We start from the raw sequence: 20,364 nt of genomic DNA, 5'->3' as shown, positions 1-20,364 counted from the left end.
CATACATTATTGTACTCTGGAGGGGAGTTTGACAGGGTATTACTCAAAAAGTACACGATAAAAGTACTTGATTGTACTTGTGGTCGTACTCCAAGTAGTACTCTGTCCAGCAGTACCACTCCCACTGAGAACTTATGGCAAAAAATTATTTTATCTCATCAAAGATGGCATAAAACATACATTATTGTACTCTGGAGGGGAGTTTGACAGGGTATTACTCAAAAACTACACGATAGAAGTACTTGATTGTACTTGTGGTCATACTCCAAGTAGTACTTTGTCCAGCAGTACCACTCCCACTGAGAACTTATGGCAAAAAATCATTTTATCTCTCATCAAAGATGGCAGAAAACATGCATTATTGTTCTCTGGAGGGGAGTTTGACAGAGTATTACTCAAATAGTACACAGTAAAAGTACTTCATTGTATTTGTGGTAGTAGTCTAACAAGTACTGAGTCCAACAGTACCAATTTTTTAAGAACTTATGGCTAAAAATGATTTTATTCCTCATCAAATATCATTGATTGATTGATCAAATATAACATCAGCTCGTGTACTACCGTCAGCGCCGCTTCTCGGTGATTACCGTAAAGACGCTATTAATCGTGCACTCAAAAATGAAGCGCTGCTCATTTGACCAAGCAAATGCGAGAGACGGCTGAGTTGACCGCAGTCTAACCGACAGGAGTGAAAATATTTTTTTTGGAAACAAAGTAGGCTACTTTGCAAATATAATTCCTGTTTATTATTATTATCAACAGTTACTTTTTTATACAGTGAGGTAAATGGTAAATGTGTATGTATGTCGTTCAGTATGCGTTTACAGGTGAATACGTCTGCATTACCTGCCAAATACTAGCCTCAAAAAGATTACAATATAATTAATGCAAATAAACTACTTCTACTAATAATAATAATCATAATAAATTCAATAATGTAAATACTATATTATTTTATTATAATATAGTTGTAATATAGTCAAGACAAAACATGCTTATGACATGCTCAAAAACTGATATTTCTTAAATCTGTAATGTAGTTCCCTCTGTCAGCAATGTATCAACAACTACACACACATTTCTATCAGTATTTCTCTGTGTGGTGGTTGACATGATGATGACTGTTACGGCCCGTACACACAGCAGCTTTTGGCGATTTGTCCACCGCTTCCAGCGCGTCTCCGCCCATTGACTTTGAATGGGGATGACGTCACTTTCCCTCGCTTGTCGCCGAACTGCATTGTGGGGGGGCGAGGCGAAGATTTCCAGGATTTCCAGGATGTTCAGGATTCCAAAGTTGAACAATGTTCAACTTTTGAGGCTGAGCTGGAAGCGACAGCCAATCAGATCCGTTTATGCAAATCTGACAGTTCAAGCGCTAGCCAATCAAACCGCGTGCAAGCTGGGAGAACCAGACCCGCAGTTAATTTCTATATTCCACAAAAATGGAGGAGAAGTTAGTTATTGCGGTAGCAAATCACCCGGTTCTTTATGACCAGTCCCTATTTACTTACCGGGATACAAACCGGAGGAACCAGGCATGGAGGGAGGTGGCAGAGGCAGTGGGTGAAACTGGTAGGTTTTCGCTTGTTTGGGGATTTTATATCCAGTTTACTTCGTTGCTAGTTTACTTCGTTGCTAGCAAGCATAGACAGTATCATTAGCCAGCATGGAATGTAGCATAAAATAGCACCATAAACATTAATCTCATAAATGTTCATCATAGCCCTTCCTATTTGACAATAGTGTAGAAGAACCGGGTTTTTTTGCTTTGTATGTCGGGGGCGGGATATTCATGTGATATTCATGTGATTGGTTGTCGGTCGCGAAATCCCCAAGCTGTCAGACACGCCCAGCTCCAGGATTTTCAAGATTTGGTCAAAGCTGCTGTGTGGACACACCGTTAGGAGTTAAGGGGAGAGGCTGAGCATCACCATGAAATGTGCAAATTGACATACAAATTAATAAGAGGGGAACAAATGCTCCATGTTTTTTAAGCTGTAAACTTTAACTGTTATGTAAGCCAAGTAGACAGACAGTGTGTCACTCTTCCTGCTGTACATTAGCAGATAAAATACATAACATATCTGAACTGAGCGGATAACTGAGCGGATAACTGAGCGGAGAACTGCGCACAGCAGTTGAGGCCCTCTGGGCAAGGCGGGGCCCCATGCAGCCTGCGTGATTGGCCTGTAGGGAGGGGCGGCCCTGGGCCTACCCTAAAGCTGAAAAAAAAACAACGAACAATTCGCACAGAGGATTTCAGTCAAGTATGTCAAGTCAACGAGTACATCTGATCTAGTGCCAGATCAGATAAACTCTTTGTGCTCTAGTTGTTTGGTTAGGTGAGCTTCTGCAAATGTCACTCTCTTGTCTCTAATGGTAGGGTATATTCAGGTTGTATTCATGTTGGTGATAGATCCATTGCGATAAAATAGTGCTATAAATAGTGTTTCTTTAAAAAGTGTGTATAGACTGACAAACAAACTAAACCCTAATCATAGCCTAACTATGAAACAAACTTAACTTAAATGTGACATTTAATGCAAAATACGCATTTTTCATGGCTTTGCAATGTGTCTCTGTGTCTTGAGATCCTCACAAATGAGTAAAGATCATTGTGTAGTGTAATATCGAGCAATTTAAAACCAGATATGCGGTTTATGTGCCATAGGACTGACTCAAGCCAACTGACAATCCCTGCCATCAGAATACTTGTTGTTCTGTTTGCCATTGTTATTTCCACGCCACAACCTGGTAAAGCCTCATATGCAGGAATCAACAGAAAAGCCTTAATTGCTCCCATCATCAAACAAAGTAAAGACCCAGTGGATTAATATGATTGGTTAATTTATGACTGACATGTGCCCATAACCACTGAAAAGCTCTCTCTCAACAAGGGTTAATAGCAGGGGTTAAATTGGGATTTGATATGTGGGGGGGGGGGCTCTATGTGAAGGTTCGAGGGGGTACACATATCAAGCCTTCAAATTGCTATTTTAAATCAACATTGCTCTGCACACTTGCTAAACAGTGGCGGCTGGTGGAATTCTTTCTAGGTAGGCTGAGGACTATGTTAAAAACGTAAAAACAATGGCATTAGCAATACTTGCATACATATATGTATGTATGTGTGTATATATATATATATATATATATATAGTGTGTGTATGTATAAGATTAGGGATGGTGGGACCATATAGAGTTGACTGAACATTCTCACATGAGTGACTTGAAAGCTGTCTAGCTTCCTATTATGGCAGATGAGGGAATAAAGAGCATGAAAACAATGAATTTATCATGAAAAAAACTCACAAAATGATGCTTTTTTCCATTTTATATATTTTTTCCATTTTATATCTTTATATCATGTGATGTACCCAAACATTGTGTCATATCCGAGATGCAATACAAATATTTAAATGAATCAATTAATGCAGATCTAATAAAGTAGCTCAATGCTGTCTGGATGAACAGTTTGCAGGCTTTTATTTAAGAATCTTTTCGTGTGCCTACGTGTTCCTCCAGCAAAATGGAACTTTGCCTCCAGGTTAGAAAGAGCTATGTTGGAGAAAAAAGAGCAGAGCTGTTGGAGCTGTTCCAACACGTTACAGACCACTGACTCTATCCATTGTCCAATAGTTATAGCACACAGATCAAAAGTTGTGTTTTCTGATATGTACTTTAAAGTAGGGCTGCACGATTTTGGAAAAAAAAATCGAATTGCGATTTTTCTGACAAATATTGCGATTCGATTTGCCATATTTGTTTTTAAGCGACCCAACGGAAGTTTATTGTAGAATGCGGCCATATCTCCGGCTAGGAAGGTCGCATCAACATGCTCCCGTCTCTAGCACCCCCGCACCCCAAGCTACGAGTGAAAGAACTAAACTTACATGAAACTTCCGTTGGGTTGCTTTAAAGTCAAGCTTCAGTTTAAGATCCACCCTGTAATAGATGTAAAACATGTGATGGAGCATTACTAACCTGATTCAGATGGTTTCACCAAACTATCTAGGAAAGCTCCATTGGAAGCCATTTGGAAAGGACAGGCACTTTCAAAAATACTTGGCAGGTGATTGGATCAATCTGTCTATCACCTTCTATCATGGGCCACTTCTGATTGGTTAACAATAGCTGGTACATGTGGAGCACAGCACTTCTGATTGGTGTGGATGACTGACACACAAGGAAAAAAATCGCAGGCTTTGCAATTTGATAATCGCATCATTTAAAATCGCGATTTCAATTTAAAATCGATTAATCGTTCAGCCCTACTTTAAAGGGGATTTTTGATTATGCTGATATACTTTTATAAAATTCAACTGCTTCAATGATGAAACGATGGAGAACGCCGTAGAGCCACGTACATCTGGAAGGGAGAGCAGGGGACACAAGCCTTGATAACAAAGAGCAGCACAAAACTGTGGTGGATAGCATCCTCTTGCAAATAGCCAATCATGAAGCAGATAGGGTTGCAAATACTTTGCCCACAGGGTTTGGAAGGTTACTTAAAAAATGTGACCTGACCTGCCGAGAGGAACATTCAAATATCACACCGAACAGTGTGTCAAGTTGGTAGATGATTAACTCTAAAGACTTAAAGGTGGGGTAGGTAAGTTTCAGAAACCGGCTCGAGTGCACTAAAATTTGAAAGTACACAGCCGAAAAGAATCCGCCCCTTCCTTCAGACTTCCTTACAGAGCACCTCCTCCAACACACATGAACGCGCACATGACGTCAGCAGACTGGTGAAAGTGGCCGCCTGTTGCTGGCGAGTCATTGAAGTACTGCTGCAATGCACGCCCAATGAGGGCACGAGATACATTTGTGCGTGCACGAGATGGAAGGCTGACACACAGGGCGGCACCCGGCTGATATGGAAAACTTCTTTGCAGCAATGTTGAGCCAATGTTCTTGAAATGAGGGAAACTGGATTCGCCTTACTCAATACACTGATATTTATTGAGAGACAAAACGGCCGGAGGATTAACAAAGCAACTCGCACTGTTTAATGCAAGCTGCCAAATTAATTCTGCCCATACAAAGACGGAACCGCTCAAACCTGGTCTCTGAGAAGGGGCGGAGCCTAGAAACGCGGGCCTTTACCCCAATCGATTCCAGATGAACAAACAAAGATGCTCTGTCTCGTAAAGGCATCGGGCAGTAAACCCTTCCCCCACACAGGAAAAGAGAACCCATAAAACCTGGGTCATGTAAAGTTTCTCAGGACAGCTAAGAACACAAAGACATCAGACTAAAATATTCCTTTACACCGGCTAAACGGATTGGTTGTACTTTTTACAGTATTACGGGTTCCACAGATGACATTTTTTAATGGATTTTTTGTCAAAGCACTTAAGATATTCATTGCTATCGGGATGTTAAGAGCATTCCATGGAATATAACAAAAAGTGTATCTCGAGCCGGTTTCTGAAACTTACCTACCCCACCTTTTAAGGTTGTCATTTTCCAAAGTTTTCTCTACTAAATATTAATTTGTAGGGTTTGACATCTCCTCTGCTGATGGATAGCTCATTCTGGCATGGCAAATATATTCTTTAACAGCAGTTGCCTTGCCATCAGGGCCGTCCCTGGCCAACTTGAGGCCCCACGCAAAGTTAGATGATGAGGCACATTTCCATTATCAATACAAATCCAGAAACTATCAATTAAATATTGGCTACATCTAAAAGAAAGTGACCCCCACTCCTACCACCACAAAGCCCTGCAGTATCAAGAGATTAATAAGGAAAATAGTCACCTCTCTCAGCTGGTCCTAACACTCTGTTCACAAACCGATTCAAACTGTGATCTGCCTCAAGACCAGTCTGAGCCCACAACTATTATTAGAGTCAACCAAATTATAACAAAACACACAAAAAACTACCTCGCTTATTGGAGCACTAAATCCCAAACACAAAGTAAAATGCAATGCTATCTGGCCCTAAAAAGACAGTACTCTGTGGCAGCCTACCTGACCACAGTGACTGATGTTAAACACAGGAAGATGTTGACAAAGTACAGACTGGCCATAGAAACAGGCAACATGGCTGCCAAAAGAGGAGCGATCAGCAGGGGTGCCGTGCCACACTAATTGCGCCGCATAAACGCATAGGTGCGCCGCATTTGCGGCTCAGTTGAGGCCAGGATCGGCTCTAGAACAAATCGAATGGGGGGGCAATCATTTACAAAGGGGGGGCACACACTGCCGTCAACAACCAACACATAAACCCCAACGCAACTTCAAAAAACATGCTGTAAAGTCTATTGTCTTTCACACACATTGCAGGGTGTAGTGCTATTGTATAGCGCACCTATGACTTGTGCATACATGCACGGTTGTGGCACGACCACCAAAACAGAAACATATTGACATAGGCCACCATACAAAAAGTGTGCAAATGTATTTAGTATCCTATCCATGTGAACATGTTTTAGGTGGGGTTCGACCTAACCTCCACTAGGAGGGTCTGGGGGCATGCTCCCCCGGGAAGATTATTTTAAAAATATAATATCAATGTAATAATATTGAAGTTAAATGGGATGTATATTTTTTAAATCCTCTGGAGCAGAGAGAGGAGCTGTGGATTATTGTTATTGATTAATGCATCAGTGTTTCTTACGATCAAAAACACTAAACTGTCAACTTAAAATGAAAGCGTTTAGTTTATTTAATAAAAGAGCACATGTTCAATGTGAAAAGTGACAGTAGATATAGATTATTTGCAATTTGGTGCTATATACAGTGGGGCAAACAAGTATTTAGTCAGCCACCTATTGTGCAAGTTCTCCCACTTAAAAAGATGAGAGGCCTGTAATTTTCATCCTAGGTATACCTTAAATATGAGACAAAATGAGAAAAAAAAACAGAAAATCACATTGTCTGAATTTATTTGCAAATTATGGTGGAAAATAAGTATTTGGTCAATAACAAAAGTTAATCTCAATACTTTGTTATATACCCTTTGTTGGCAATGACAGAGGTCAAACGTTTTCTGTAAGTCTTCACGAGGTTTTCACACACTGTTGCTGGTATTTTGGCCCATTCCTCCATGCAGATCTCCTCTAGAGCAGTGATGTTTTGGGGCTGTCGCTGGGCAACACAGACTTTCAACTCCCTCCAAAGATTTTCTATGGGGTTGAGATCTGGAGACTGGCTAGGCCACTCCAGGACCTTGAAATGCTTCTTACGAAGCCACTCCTTCGTTGCCCGGGCGGTGTGTTTGGGATCATTGTCATGCTGAAAGACCCAGCCACGTTTCATCTTCAATGCCCTTGCTGATGGAAGGAGGTTGTCACTCAAAATCTCACGATACATGGCCCCATTCATTCTTTCCTTTACACGGATCAGTCGTCCTGGTCCCTTTGCAGAAAAACAGCCCCAAAGCATGATGTTTCCACCCCCATGTTTCACAGTAGGTATGGTGTTCTTTGGATGCAACGCAGCATTCTCTCTCCTCCAAACACGTCTAGTTGAGTTTTTACCAAAAAGTTCCATTTTGGTTTCATCTGACCATATGACATTCTCCCAATCCTCTTCTGGATCATCTAAATGCTCTCTAGCAAACTTCAGACGGGCCTGGACATGTAGCTACTGGCTTAAGCAGGGGGACACGTCTGGCACTGCAGGATTTGAGTCCCTGGCGGCGTAGTGTGTTACTGATGGTAGCCTTTGTTACTTTGGTCCCAGCTCTCTGCAGGTCATTGACTAGGTCCCCCCGTGTGGTTCTGGGATTTTTGCTCACCGTTCTTGTGATCATTTTGACCCTACGGGGTGAGATCTTGCGTGGAGCCCCAGATCGAGGGAGATTATCAGTGGTCTTGTATGTCTTCCATTTTCTAATAATTGCTCCCACAGTTGATTTATTCACACCAAGCTGCTTACCTATTGCAGATTCAGTCTTCCCAGCCTGGTGCAGGTCTACAATTTTGTTTCTGGTGTCCTTTGACAGCTCTTTGGTCTTGGCCATAGTGGAGTTTGGAGTGTGACTGTTTGAGGTTGTGGACAGTTGTCTTTTATACTGGTAACGAGTTCAAACAGGTACCATTAATACAGTTCAGTCAGACAACTCACGTGCTCCTTTAACATGTTTATTAGAAGCAGCATATAGTTGAGTTTGGCGACTAGGCTCGGGCATCATTACTCCATAGATATACATAGCACGATGAGTGATGATTAAATAACTAACCCCCGAGCCTACAGGTGGAAGCTGGGGTGGAAGCTGGGGTGGTGGTGGGGCAGGCAAGCAGCAGCGACATAGAGGTAGCTGCAGCAATAGCAGCAGCAAGCAATGCATGGAGAGAAATCTGGCAGGTTAAATAGAGTGGCATATTAAAGAGACTCTGTTTGTTTGGTTGGTTGTAGAGTGGCAAGGGGGCGTTATGTATGAATGCAGCATAAGTGCTCGAGTTGACTGCCTGAACTAGCTCGCAGGCTTCGCCCCATTTCAGTCAGACAACTCACGTGTTCCTTTAACATGTTTATTAGAAGCAGCATATAGTTGAGTTTGGCGACAAGGCTCAGGACCAGTGCCGACCTCCCCCCCAGCACCGCGGCTTTGAGGGGAATATACTACCTATCAAGACTGCTGTGTCTAGGTCTTTGAGGCAGCGACAATGAGCTTTCCCCCCCAAGCATGCAGCTATGAGGGGAATATAATACTATAATGAAATAAATATAATCTAACCCAGCAACCACCTGGTATGCAATAACAGAATTCTACAGATATACATCTTTGAACGTTACTCATCATCGAGTAGTGCAAGAGCTCATGGTTGTTTGTGTTGAAAGGATCTCATTAATGTGAGGCATGATATAGCGCTGGTGGGCAGAAGATGACCGACGGCCCAGGATACTCAGGGTTGAGGTAGGCGGATATAGAGCTGCGGTTGTGGCTGTGCAGATTCTTAAACAGTGGGAATAGCGATCTGGGGGCAGGTCTCAGCTTAGGCAGAGATCACGCAGCTTGGAGGAGAACCCTCGTCGTTGGGTTTGCAGCCATCTAATAAACATGGGTGCCGACCCATGTGTCAGAGGGCAATGATGCGAGAAGTTCAGCATGGAAGATAAAGGACAAAGAAAACAGTGTTAATTTTAGCAATGATTATTCGGGGTTCCTTGACTCCCCAAACAGAACTGTCAGACATTGAATGTTTCAAAAAAGTGTGTATATTTGATCTCCAAAGTTAATTCAGTAAGGGAGAGATTATGCTGAGGATTAAAAGGTGAGAGGTCTGTGTATATTCGCCACCTGAGAAACCAATAGAAAGCTGTAACAACGGCATCTGACGTTTATCAATGTATAGTGAAACCCCTTTGCCTGAACTTAGACATTAACCTTTGCACGGGTGCAAAGTTAAGAGGCAGTCTTTATAATTGCGTGGAGGACGTGCCTTCTTAAGGCCCTTGAGGAGCAAATTAATGAACTCTAGCGTGGCTTAATACTTAGCACTTGAAGATTGCAGGATTCGAATGAAAATACAATTAATGCATGAACAACTATCATATCTATTGCATAAGTACACAGAGGAGGTTGGGACAGAAGAAGATAAAGTACCAAGCTGAATTGTATGCTTTGAATCATGCTCTTGGTTGGAGGCAGAATATGGGAAATCCTTGAGGGGCTTGACGTGTAGATCCAGAGTCATTTGGTTGAACGAAGGGCATGGCAAGCTGGTGGGGCAAACCACTCATTGTGAAATCCCCCGAACCAGCAGAAGGCGCAGCATCTGTAAGTAACTAGAGAGGATCTGAGGACACCGCAAGGTCATTATAAAAGAATGAACATAACCTTCCACTCATCGCAGAGGGGCTAAGGACCAAAGATCTGAGCAATAACCATCTCTAAGATTTCATTCATGCCGAATAGTCCGCGTCTTTACACCAGACGCAAGTGTATTACATTGTTTCATTTGCAGAAGGTTGGGTGTGCGTTCACCCAGGCAACCTCAAACAGACTATGAACTGTAAACTAAAGTCATTGTACGGAGATGCTTTTTCAACAATTGGCGGGACATTAAGCGGATAAAATGCAGATCCCAGCAAATTTTACAGTAGCCTGCATCATGGAGCATTGGCAGGTTATTTTCATACTGCTGTTAATCTGGAGAGTGCATCAACAGACTCTGCGGCCGGCGCATAGGATTATAAATCGGACAACGTGCATTAAAAACATTATAACACATAATGAGACGTTATGCAATGAGGAGGTTTCACCGATGACAGGTGGCTCTGATGAGATTGTACCACTGCCTTTTCTCTGTACACAAGGGACCAGTGAGGTAAGCAGTCACCAGAATGAATGCATGACCCTATAGGTTACTGGATGTTGCACACAGCATAGATAGCAAAACAAGCGATGACGCGCAAATAGTTGTTTCCCATGTTTTGATGCGGACTACGTCACACCAGCAATGAACCTCTCCAGAGTTTACTAGCGAGCGACCCGAAACCACCTCTTTTAGACGGAGCAGAGGTATCGGACTGCTTCCACACCAATCCAACGAACCGCATCAAGGGGTTAACGCTACAGGGACCGATTCAATAGTACTAACCAAGCAGGTGTGAACGTGACCTAAGACTATGGTGCCTTAAGGTTTGAACAGAAAGGCTAGCGCTTGTTCCTTATAAATATAAAACATCTCTTTTAGAGAGACTACCAGTGGGAGACCATAATTGAAGGCAGTAATCAGTATTTAATATATTACAAGTCTAATATGTAGTATAACGTAGAGCACTTTGAACATTTGGAAAGGCGCTAAATAAATAACATGAATTGTAATTATGGCTGTTCTGATGCGGGACAGCTTGTCTGGTGGCAGTGAAGCTTGCATCAGCACACTATCGAGAATGATACCGATAATTCTAGACGTGTGGAAGGGCTTCCAGTTCCTGTTCTGAAAGAGGTAGGCCTAGCTGTTGAAAAGATTTATCTGGGAAAGTTAACAACTAGGAAATGGTTAAAAGATGGACACCAAGGGGTGCTTACAGGTGTTGCAGAGAATCCAGCATAATGCTTCTGATGAGGTGTCAAAGAAACGTGGGCTACTATGGAAACCAAATGCACATTTGATTGTAAAACCTTAAAATATATATGCCACAGAAGGCATATGGGATGTCTGCTTTCCCTGCCATGTCATCTTGAATCGTGGCTGTGGTCCTGGATCATAGGTCCTGGATGGATATCCTCGTGGATTCATCTTCCTATTATACACACATGCATTTCCAAACATTTGGACTACCTATGTTGCAAATGTATTATCTTTTCAATTTACACACGGCATCTATTGCACGTCTGTCCGTCCTGGGAGAGGGATCCCTCCTCTGTTGCTCTCCCTGAGGTTTCTCCCATTTTTCCCTTTAAACTGTGGGTTTTCTTCGGAAGTTTTTCCTTGTACGATGTGAGGGTCTAAGGACAGAGGGTGTCGTATTGTCATACTGATATTTTGTACAAACTGTAAAGTCCACTGAGACAAATGTAACATTTGTGATATTGGGCTATATAAATAAACATTGATTGATTGATTGATCTAGAGAGCAAAGAAACGGGAAAAATCTTTAGTCGTTAATAATACTCTTGACAGAATAATCGTGAGGAACTAACGGCTCAATAAAGAAACGTTGCTAGAATAATTCCTCCTAGCACTAGGCTAGGGGCCTGTCGTGTTTTTAAACGTTTAAATAGCAGCACGTGTAATGTGGCTCCTTCAGTGCAAACTTCAGTCTTGAGTGCAGGTTTCAACAGACATGGGTCCCTGGCAGCCAGCATAACCTGCTAAGAAACCTTGATTTAAGCCTGTGATAAGGTCATTTGACGAACATCTGTGATTAGAAAGAGCTTGGAAACGATTTGCAGCATGAAGCCTCCTAAGGCACACCCAGCGAGGGGCAGAATATTGCAGGTAGAGCTTAATTCCTGTAAGGAAAAACTCTTCTTTGGTAGGTGATTAAATGGCCGCTTGGCAGAGAATGATTCATGGTATTCATAGAAAAGACACTGTAGGAGATTGAAGTCTAAAATGATGGTCAAAAATGTATCGAGCTTCCCTTCATATTCACGTGATGGAAATTATTAATTTATTTCCATTTTTAATTTCATTGATTTATAGTAGTATAGATACTTATACACATACAACTTCTGTATAATTGCCTCAAATATGACTTACTGCAGGCCAAATATTTCCATAATAAAACATTGCTTATGCAGAATAGTATTATATACCTGCCAAGATGCGATTCCTAAGGAATTGCTGCTGCAGGGGGCAGGAAGCTAGAACTCGTGGCTGGATCTGGGACTCCAATTCCCAGAATCCTCGGGAGTGTGACGTCAGCGGCACAACGTGGTTGAACGCGGAAGTAGAAACATTTGTTTACATTGCAGGTAGAGGAAATCGAGTTCGTTCACGGGAATATATCGTGCAATTAAAGGATTCAAGCGCTGATTTTACTTCGAGAAGGTAGGACAGGATGGCAGGTACTTTGGGAATATCGGAGTCAGCTTGCTCCTGCCTTTTTTGGTGTTAAAATACCGACCGATCGAGAGACAGTGCGACTCTTAGCTGACACACAAGAGAGGGGTTGTTACCGGAGCTGGCGTAGAACTCGGGACTTCCTCTGGCCCAAAGGATATTAAAAGCTACTCCAGATGAGGACGGAAGGGACACCTGAATGTGTGTCGTGCGGGAGCTGTGGCTCATTCCAGCGGCGTCTGAACCATGCTCTGAGCTAGCCTGTGTTTCGGGAATGAGGCATTTCTAACGGCTTCTTGCGTATGATGATTCGGTTCCAGAGTCGGAGATTGCAATAGACATTTGCAAGGACAGCACCGGCAGGCAAGCAGCAGCAACATGAAACACAGCAGCAGGAACATGAACGCAGCAATAGCAAATGAACGCAGCAATAGCAAGTGAACGCAGCGACGTAGCTGCAGCAATAGCAGCAGCAAGCAATGCATGGAGAGAGATCTGGCAGGTTAAATAGAGCGGCATATTAAGGAGACTCTGTTTGGTTGGTTGTAAAGTGGCAAGGGGGCGTTATGTATGAATGCAGCATAAGTGCTCGAGTTGACTGCCTGAACTAGCTCGCAGGCTTCGCCCCATTTAACAAGTGGAGGACAGAGGAGGCTCTTAAAGAAGAAGTTACAGGTCTGTGAGAGCCAGAAATCTTGTTTGTTTGTAGGTGACCAAATACTTATTTTACAGAGGAATTTACCAATTAATTCATTATAATCCTACAATGTGATTTCCTGGATTCTTTCCCCCCATTCTGTCTCTCATAGTTGAAGTGTACCTAGGATGAAAATTACAAGTCTCATATTTTTAAGTGGGAGAACTTGCACAATTGGTGGCTGACTAAATACTTTTTTGCCCCACTGTATGTATCTATTTAAAAAATTGTTTTAATAAAACACCTTGAATTTCAGAGGGGGCGCGGGACTCCGTTGGCGGGGCGCAGCGCCCCTCCAAGACAATGATAGGGGAAACATTGCAGGATATTTAGATATATTTTAATTAGGGCTGTCAAGTTAACGCGTTATTAAAAAAAATGAACGCCACTAATTATTTTAACGCGATTTAACGCATGTGCATTTTTTGTCCTCGGCCACCCCGTAGTTTCAGAGCGCATCGAGTTTAAAATACCATCTACAAGCTGATGCTGACAACCCCGCTCCTGCCGTCCGCTTGCTGCAGACCACACTTCCACGCTCACCGGCAGGCACCGACTGGCCATCGGGAGGACCGGGAGAGACCTTACGTGTATTGTTGTTGTTAGCATCTGGTGCTAGTTAGCTGCGCTAACGGATATAAGGAGCTGTTTAAATGAAAACAGAGGAGCGACATTTCGCCGACAACTGCGCCGAGCACTTGACTTTATGCAGGTAGCCAGACAGTGGGACATTGTACGAAAAGTTAGCACACTCAGCTCGGATAGTGCGCGCAACATGATCGCAGCGTCCAGGCAGCTCCTGTACGAGCATATGCCTTGAGTTGCACATAGCTCCAACGATCCATCACACAAACACACACACGCACAGACACACACTTTGTATTGTATTATTGAATGAGAGAGGTTCCAGGTTGAATTGAGGCCAATATTTGTAATGTTCAGAGGTTGTTGTGTTTAATATTCATGAGAATATTTGTCATTGTTCAAATGATAATAAACATTTGCATAAAGCATATTTGTCCACTCATATGTTGATAAGAGTATTAAAAACTTGAAAAATATTCCTCTAAGGTACATTTAGAACAGATCAAAGATGTGCGATTAATTTGCGATTAATCGCGATTAACTATGGACAATCATGCGATTAAATATTTTAATCGACTGACAGCCCTAATTTTAATATACATTCATTTATTCTTTCTTTCCTTATAAGCTATACGTGCATATATGTATAGTGTCTGTAGAATTCCAACACAAAGAAATGTTGTCAGTAGTTAGAATAAGTATAGAATAAAAAAAGGAAAGGTTAGTTTGACTCAAACACAAAAATAGTAAATCCAGAGAAACATATAATGCTACAGTGGTCTCAGAGGTGTGTGTGTGTGTGTGTGTGTGTGTGTGTGTGTGTCATATTTTGGAGTATAGTATTTTAACAATCCTGTGTTTGTCTTTTACAGGGGGGCAACGGTCTTTACATGCAGCTCAATGTTGGAGCAATGCTGTCTGCAACTAAATGTCAGTAAAACTGTATGTATGTTCTTCACCAAAACCAAGTCCTCCTGCGTTGAGCCAGATGTGTTTGTGTCCGGGGAGAGGCTACAGGTGGTCTCAGAGTACAAATACCTGGGGGTCTTAATTGATTCAAGACTCAATTTTAAGGCTCAGGTGAAAAAGGTTTGCAACAGGGTCAAATTCAGTATGTTCAATTTGAGGTTTACCAGGAACTGCATGTCAACAGAGGCGGCTCTGATGTACATGCACTCTATGGTTCTATCTCATATCACCTACTGCTTAACAACCTGGTCACATGCCTGTACAACCACTCTTAAACCCCTGGAATCATTATACAAACAAACACTTAAAATAGTAGATAAGAAGTCAGTTTATCATTGCCCAATACTCACAAAATATAACTTGTTGAGCTGGGGTATCTCGGGGTCTTGTTCTCGAGTGAGGGAACAATGGAGCGTGAGATGGGCCGGAGAATCGGAGCAGCGGGAGCGGTACTGCAGTCGCTTTACCGCACCGTTGTGACGAAAAGGCAGCTGAGCCAGAAGGCAAAGCTCTCTGTCTACCGGGCCATTTTCGTTCCTACCCTCACCTATGGTCATGAAGGATGGGTCGTGACCGAAAGAACGAGATCGCGGATACAAGCGGCCGAGATGGGTTTTCTCCGCAGGGTGGCTGGTGTCTCCCTTAGGGATAAGGTGAGAAGTTCGGTCATCAGGGAGGGACTCGGAGTTGAGCCGCTCCTCCTTCGCGTTGAAAGGAGCCAGTTGAGGTGGTTCGGGCACCTAGTTAGGATGCCACCTGGGCGCCTCCCTAGGGAGGTGTTCCAGGCACGTCCAGCTGGGAAGAGACCAAGGGGTAGACCTAGGATCAGGTGGAGGGATTATATCTCTTCGCTGGCCTGGGAGCGCCTTGGGATCCCCCAGTCAGAGCTGGTTGATGTCGCCAGGGAAAAGAAAGTTTGGGGCTCTCTGCTGGAACTGCTACCCCCGCGACCCGACCACGGATAAGCGGGAGAAGATGGATGGATGGAGCTGGGAAAATGTAATGAGATATGCAAATGCTTGCCTCATGTACAAAATAATACACGGCCTTACCTCACCTCCGCTCAGACATTTTATCACCATACGCACACCTGTAACTAGGTCAACAAGAGCTGCAACAAGAGGAGACTGCGTTGTTCCATTAAGGAAGAGTTAATTCAGCCAATCTTCTTTTTCTTTTAAAGCTGCACAACAGTGGAACTCAATCCCAGTAAAGATTAGAGAACAAAACACCTGCAGTTTATTTAAATCTAACTTAAAAACATGGTTAGTGGAAAGTCAGCTCTGTCAACACTGACACAATCTGTACTTTACAATGCTCTGTTTGTACATGTGCCTTGACCTGTTGCTATCTGTCTGCTTTGTGAATATGTATTTTAGTTTAGTTTTTATATATGCTTTTATCATAATATAAGTATCTCTGTTGAATGTTGTTTTACTGATTGTATTTACCTGTTATTTGAAGTGAATTTTTGTTTTTAGGATGACTTTCAACATCTGTCCAGGGACTACAGACGAAAAATAGCCTGTTGGCTAACTGGCGCATTTACAGAAATGTCAATCAATGTGCACTGTCCCTGTCAAATAAATATATATATTTTTTTAAATGCTACTGCCCCAATTCTCGCCTTGTATGCCAACCCTGAAGCCTGTCTAAAAAAGGTATTTAGAGTTAAGCGCTCTAGTGTGGCTTATTTAGTGCAGATGCTTCCCTCCCCAAAGGACCACGGATGGGGACAAGACATCGAGGTGCTTGTTCTCCTCTACAGCTTGGCCCATGGACTATCGCTCTCTGTGGTGAGTTCAGCATTCGGGATTCCCAAATCGACGGTCCACAGGATCATCAAACACGTCATCGGGAAGATAAAGGCCAACCTGAAGACCCTCTCTTTCCCTGCCAACCGAAGATGAGCTGCCAGAGATTGCAGACGGCTTCTGTCAGCTTGCAAAGAGTCCTGCATTTCACCGTGCTGCTGCATATTCGCATCAAACCTCCAGGAAACGAGTACCACAAGGACTACATCGACTACAAGCTGTTTCCTTCCATCCAGATGCAGGCCATCTGTGACTCAACTGGGAGATTCTTGGATGTCTTCATCGGCTATCCAGGCTCCGTTCATGATGCCAGAGTACTTCGCAACAGCCCCATCTTCTGCCAGGCACTGTTTCTTCCTGCTGGTTGGTTCCTCCTTGGGGACGGTGGTTATCCCTGCCTGGAAAAACCAGTAGGATTACTCACACCCTACAACAGTGACCACCAACTGGCAGCCCGCGGGCCACATCCGGCCCGCCAGACATTCTCATCCGGCCCGCACGACGGGGGTGACTGTGGCGTTTTTTTTTTTACAACGTCGTGAGTAAGGTGCAGTACCGGAGTCCAACAGAGAGGCAGCAGCTAAGGGACAGTAGACTGCGTACTGCGAAACCTTCCCTGCCTTGAAGAAGAAGTGATCCTTCGTTGTGAAGAGTCTGCTTTGTGCGCTTCGCACCACAGCAGTAGCCCCGCTGCGACGGAGTCCAACAGAGAGGCAGGAGCTGCGGGACAGTAGCCTAGAAGCAGGGTTGGGTTGTAACCATAGACTGGTTGTAACGGAATACATGTAACGGCGTTACGCAGAATATAAAAATCAAGTAGGCTAACTGTATTCAGCTGGCGTTACATTTGAAAAACGAGTAATCTGATTACAGTTACTTTCGTAAACCTGAAGTGAATACATTTTGGAATACTTATTGGAATTATTGGTGGAAAAGTTTCCTCACAAAATGTAATATTCATTACCGGCAGAGCTGTGTGCACACTGCAGGCCCTGCAGCATGTCTGTGAGCGAGAGAGAGATGCAGCGTGTCTGTGAGGCCCCGCCCCCGCACGCAGATGAGAGAGAGATCTCTTTTAAAATATATTGAAAGTTAGAAACGGAGATGGTTGGATAAAATGTGCAAGATAACGTTTATGTAGCATTTTCTTTATTGTCGAAATTATGACATTTCATAACGATCAAATCAAAGTGAATGGCCTGCTGCTGCTGAATGCATGGGGCAAGTGACTGGAACAAGTTTTAAAAGTTATTACATCGTTTCAGATAATAAATTAAAGGTCCGCAGTAGCTGAGCGTGCTCCACTAGCATTGTGGACTATATGAAAATTGCTGGCCCGCGATTGTGTCTATTGGATACATTTTGGCCCTTGGACAAATGTAGTTGGTGAGGGCTGTTCCAAAGGTCCCTCACGGCCAGGTGCAGGCCAGATTCAACGCGCATCATGCCAGGGCTCGGTCTGTGATGGAAAGAGCATTTGGAAGGATGAAGACTCGCTGGAGGGCCACCCTTTTTCAAAGCACTGGAGGTCAGTCCAAGCTTTGCCCCTGATATAATTGCATGTTGTGCATTTCTGTGCATAAACATGAACGATGTTCTTGAGAATGCTGAAGCCTACCCCCCTGAAGATGGGGACCAGAATCCTCCCCCTGCCGCAGCATGTGGACAGGAAAGTCCTGGACACCACCTAAGGGACAGGATTGCTGCACAACTCTGCTCCTGTCCAAATGGCACCACACCTGAGAGAGCACGATTACATCTAATGAACTTTGTTTTTTTGTGGGTTTTTTGGCAAAACGTGGTTGTCTGTTAACTTGTGTTTTTTAAATGATGTGCACACATACCTGATTTAATTTGTGTTTGTTAGCAAGCTCCACTTCTCACTTTAGCGAAAAGAGGTGAAATAAAAAAAACCTGTGTAACGTTGATTTCAAACTTGGTTCCCTCAATTGCCTTCTGCATAATCCCAAATTGGAGACTAATGTCCTTACCTCTTGGGTAATTCAATCACATTATAGGAGCACAGAGCAAAGGTTCAGAAAATGAACACAGGTCTTCTAATACAATCACTTTTGTTTTTGAGTGCAACTCTGCAAATGGTTTGACATGAGCAATTAATGCCGTAAATGGCATGTATATTTTTAATGCCTTATACCTATGAAGCGCACACACATATCTTTATTTAAAATGCTGATATGCAGGGTTAATCTTCAGACTTTGAAAAAAACACTTTGCATTACTTTGTGCAAAAGTTTTCCTTCTACATTATCAAACCCACACAGAACAATGTAGCCATCTAGGTAACAATCAAGCAAAAGCAATGTCACCCTCATCACCCGTCTACCTGTATTTACTATATACCCATACAATATTCAAGACATGAAGGACAGTACGTTAAATTAGGTTTATTCTCTTCCAAATAAATAATACAAGCAAACAAAAACAACTCTTTACAAGTAACATCAATAATCAACATAAAAATGGCCAATGGTGGGGGGGGGAATATCAATCACATTTTGTCGACCATTTTTTCGAACAGGGTTAGAAATTTCTCTGAGTGCTGCATTATTTCTCTGTGGCGTTCGTCCTCTTTTTCTGCCTCGCTTTCTAGGCACTCCTGAGGCCTGTACTACGAAGCAGGATTTTCGCTTAGCCGGCTAACTTCAGGGAAAACTCGGGCTTTCCGGTCCTACGACGCTGGTTCTCTTTTTAGCAGGCTAGATCTCCATGGTAACTTATGCTGTGCGGCTAACCTGCTCCGGAGCAGGTTAGGTTGCAGGCTAAGAGTTCAACTCAGTGAAAGCACTGCCTGCTGACCAATCAGAGCTCAGTGTGCAGAGTTTAAAGCGATCAAGTCATATTACAGGAGAAAGGAAATACAGAAAAGCTGCCGTTGCAGGAAAGACGGCCGGCAAAAATCACCGACTGTGTGAACGTGAACATTAATAGAATATCACCTCCCATCTTCAGAGCAATCTGACTATTATAACCAGTGGTGTAGTGGGGATTTTTTTACTGGGGGGACGCTATTTTAATTAGGTCATCCCAAACAATGCCACACAAGTGCGCACGCGCGCAGTGCACTCACAAAACGGGCAGACAGGTCCACAGAAACTACCGGTATGCTAGTCCTACTTTAGTTACTGTACTTCAAAAAGCAGACGGCGCTGCGCTCAACACACACATAGACTCAAAACCATGGATACACTGGCACATAAATTACAACAATTTATAGGCCTAAATTGCATAAACTACAACTAAGCAGACAGCGCTGCTTCTCTCTATCTCCACTTTCAAAATCTATTTAAAACTCATAACAAACTAAATTCCCAAAGTTGTCCTGAAATGAACTTATTAAATAAACGAAACGAAAAATATAGCCTACTTATGCCAACAACATTGAATCTGGACTTGAAATTATTCTGATTAGGCCTAGCCACACACACACACACACACACACACACACACACACACACACACACACACACACACACACACACACACACACACACACACACACACACCCCTTGCGTTTTGAAGACTGGTCAATCCGAAATGAATGAAATGAACAGCAGCCCAGTTTCCCAGCTTTGCAGTCTATCCACGGGTAGCCTCTTGTTTCCTCCGCCACATCTCCTCCGTCCATACCTCTGGGAAAGGTGAGCTTGAGCTAGCCAGGGGAACGTTGCTAGCGCAGCTAACATGCACGTTTGCTAGCATTATCCACGTCTTTAGGCGGCTCTTCTGATGATGTAGTACTAGTAGCAGCTTAACTTGTAGCTTCGGTGCTGCTAGCTTCTTTCTTCTTGTGAATTATATTCTTTTTAG

At 43.1% G+C, this 20,364-nt stretch overlaps 1 protein-coding gene across 2 annotated transcripts in view; it reads left to right on the top strand.

The window, feature by feature from the left end:
• The window catches only part of sult2st3 (sulfotransferase family 2, cytosolic sulfotransferase 3), a 40,734-nt gene that overhangs the window by 11,122 nt on the left and 9,248 nt on the right, over nucleotides 1-20,364 (top strand). Inside the window, exon 1 of one of the 2 annotated variants that reach the window (XM_034207637.1) lies at nucleotides 14,629-14,683. The exons of the other annotated variant lie outside the window; for it this stretch is intronic. Within the exon in view, the coding sequence (XP_034063528.1) occupies nucleotides 14,644-14,683 (40 nt within the window). The 5' untranslated portion in view covers nucleotides 14,629-14,643. Of the gene's footprint in view, nucleotides 1-14,628; nucleotides 14,684-20,364 lie in introns of those variants that run through there. 2 annotated transcript variants of the gene reach the window in all.

The sequence above is a fragment of the Gymnodraco acuticeps genome, unplaced genomic scaffold (assembly GCF_902827175.1).
Source record: "Gymnodraco acuticeps unplaced genomic scaffold, fGymAcu1.1, whole genome shotgun sequence".
NCBI classification, from domain to species: Eukaryota; Metazoa; Chordata; class Actinopteri; order Perciformes; family Bathydraconidae; genus Gymnodraco; species Gymnodraco acuticeps.
Note: the sequence above shows the minus strand (reverse complement) of the source record. Positions and strands in the feature narration are given on the sequence as shown.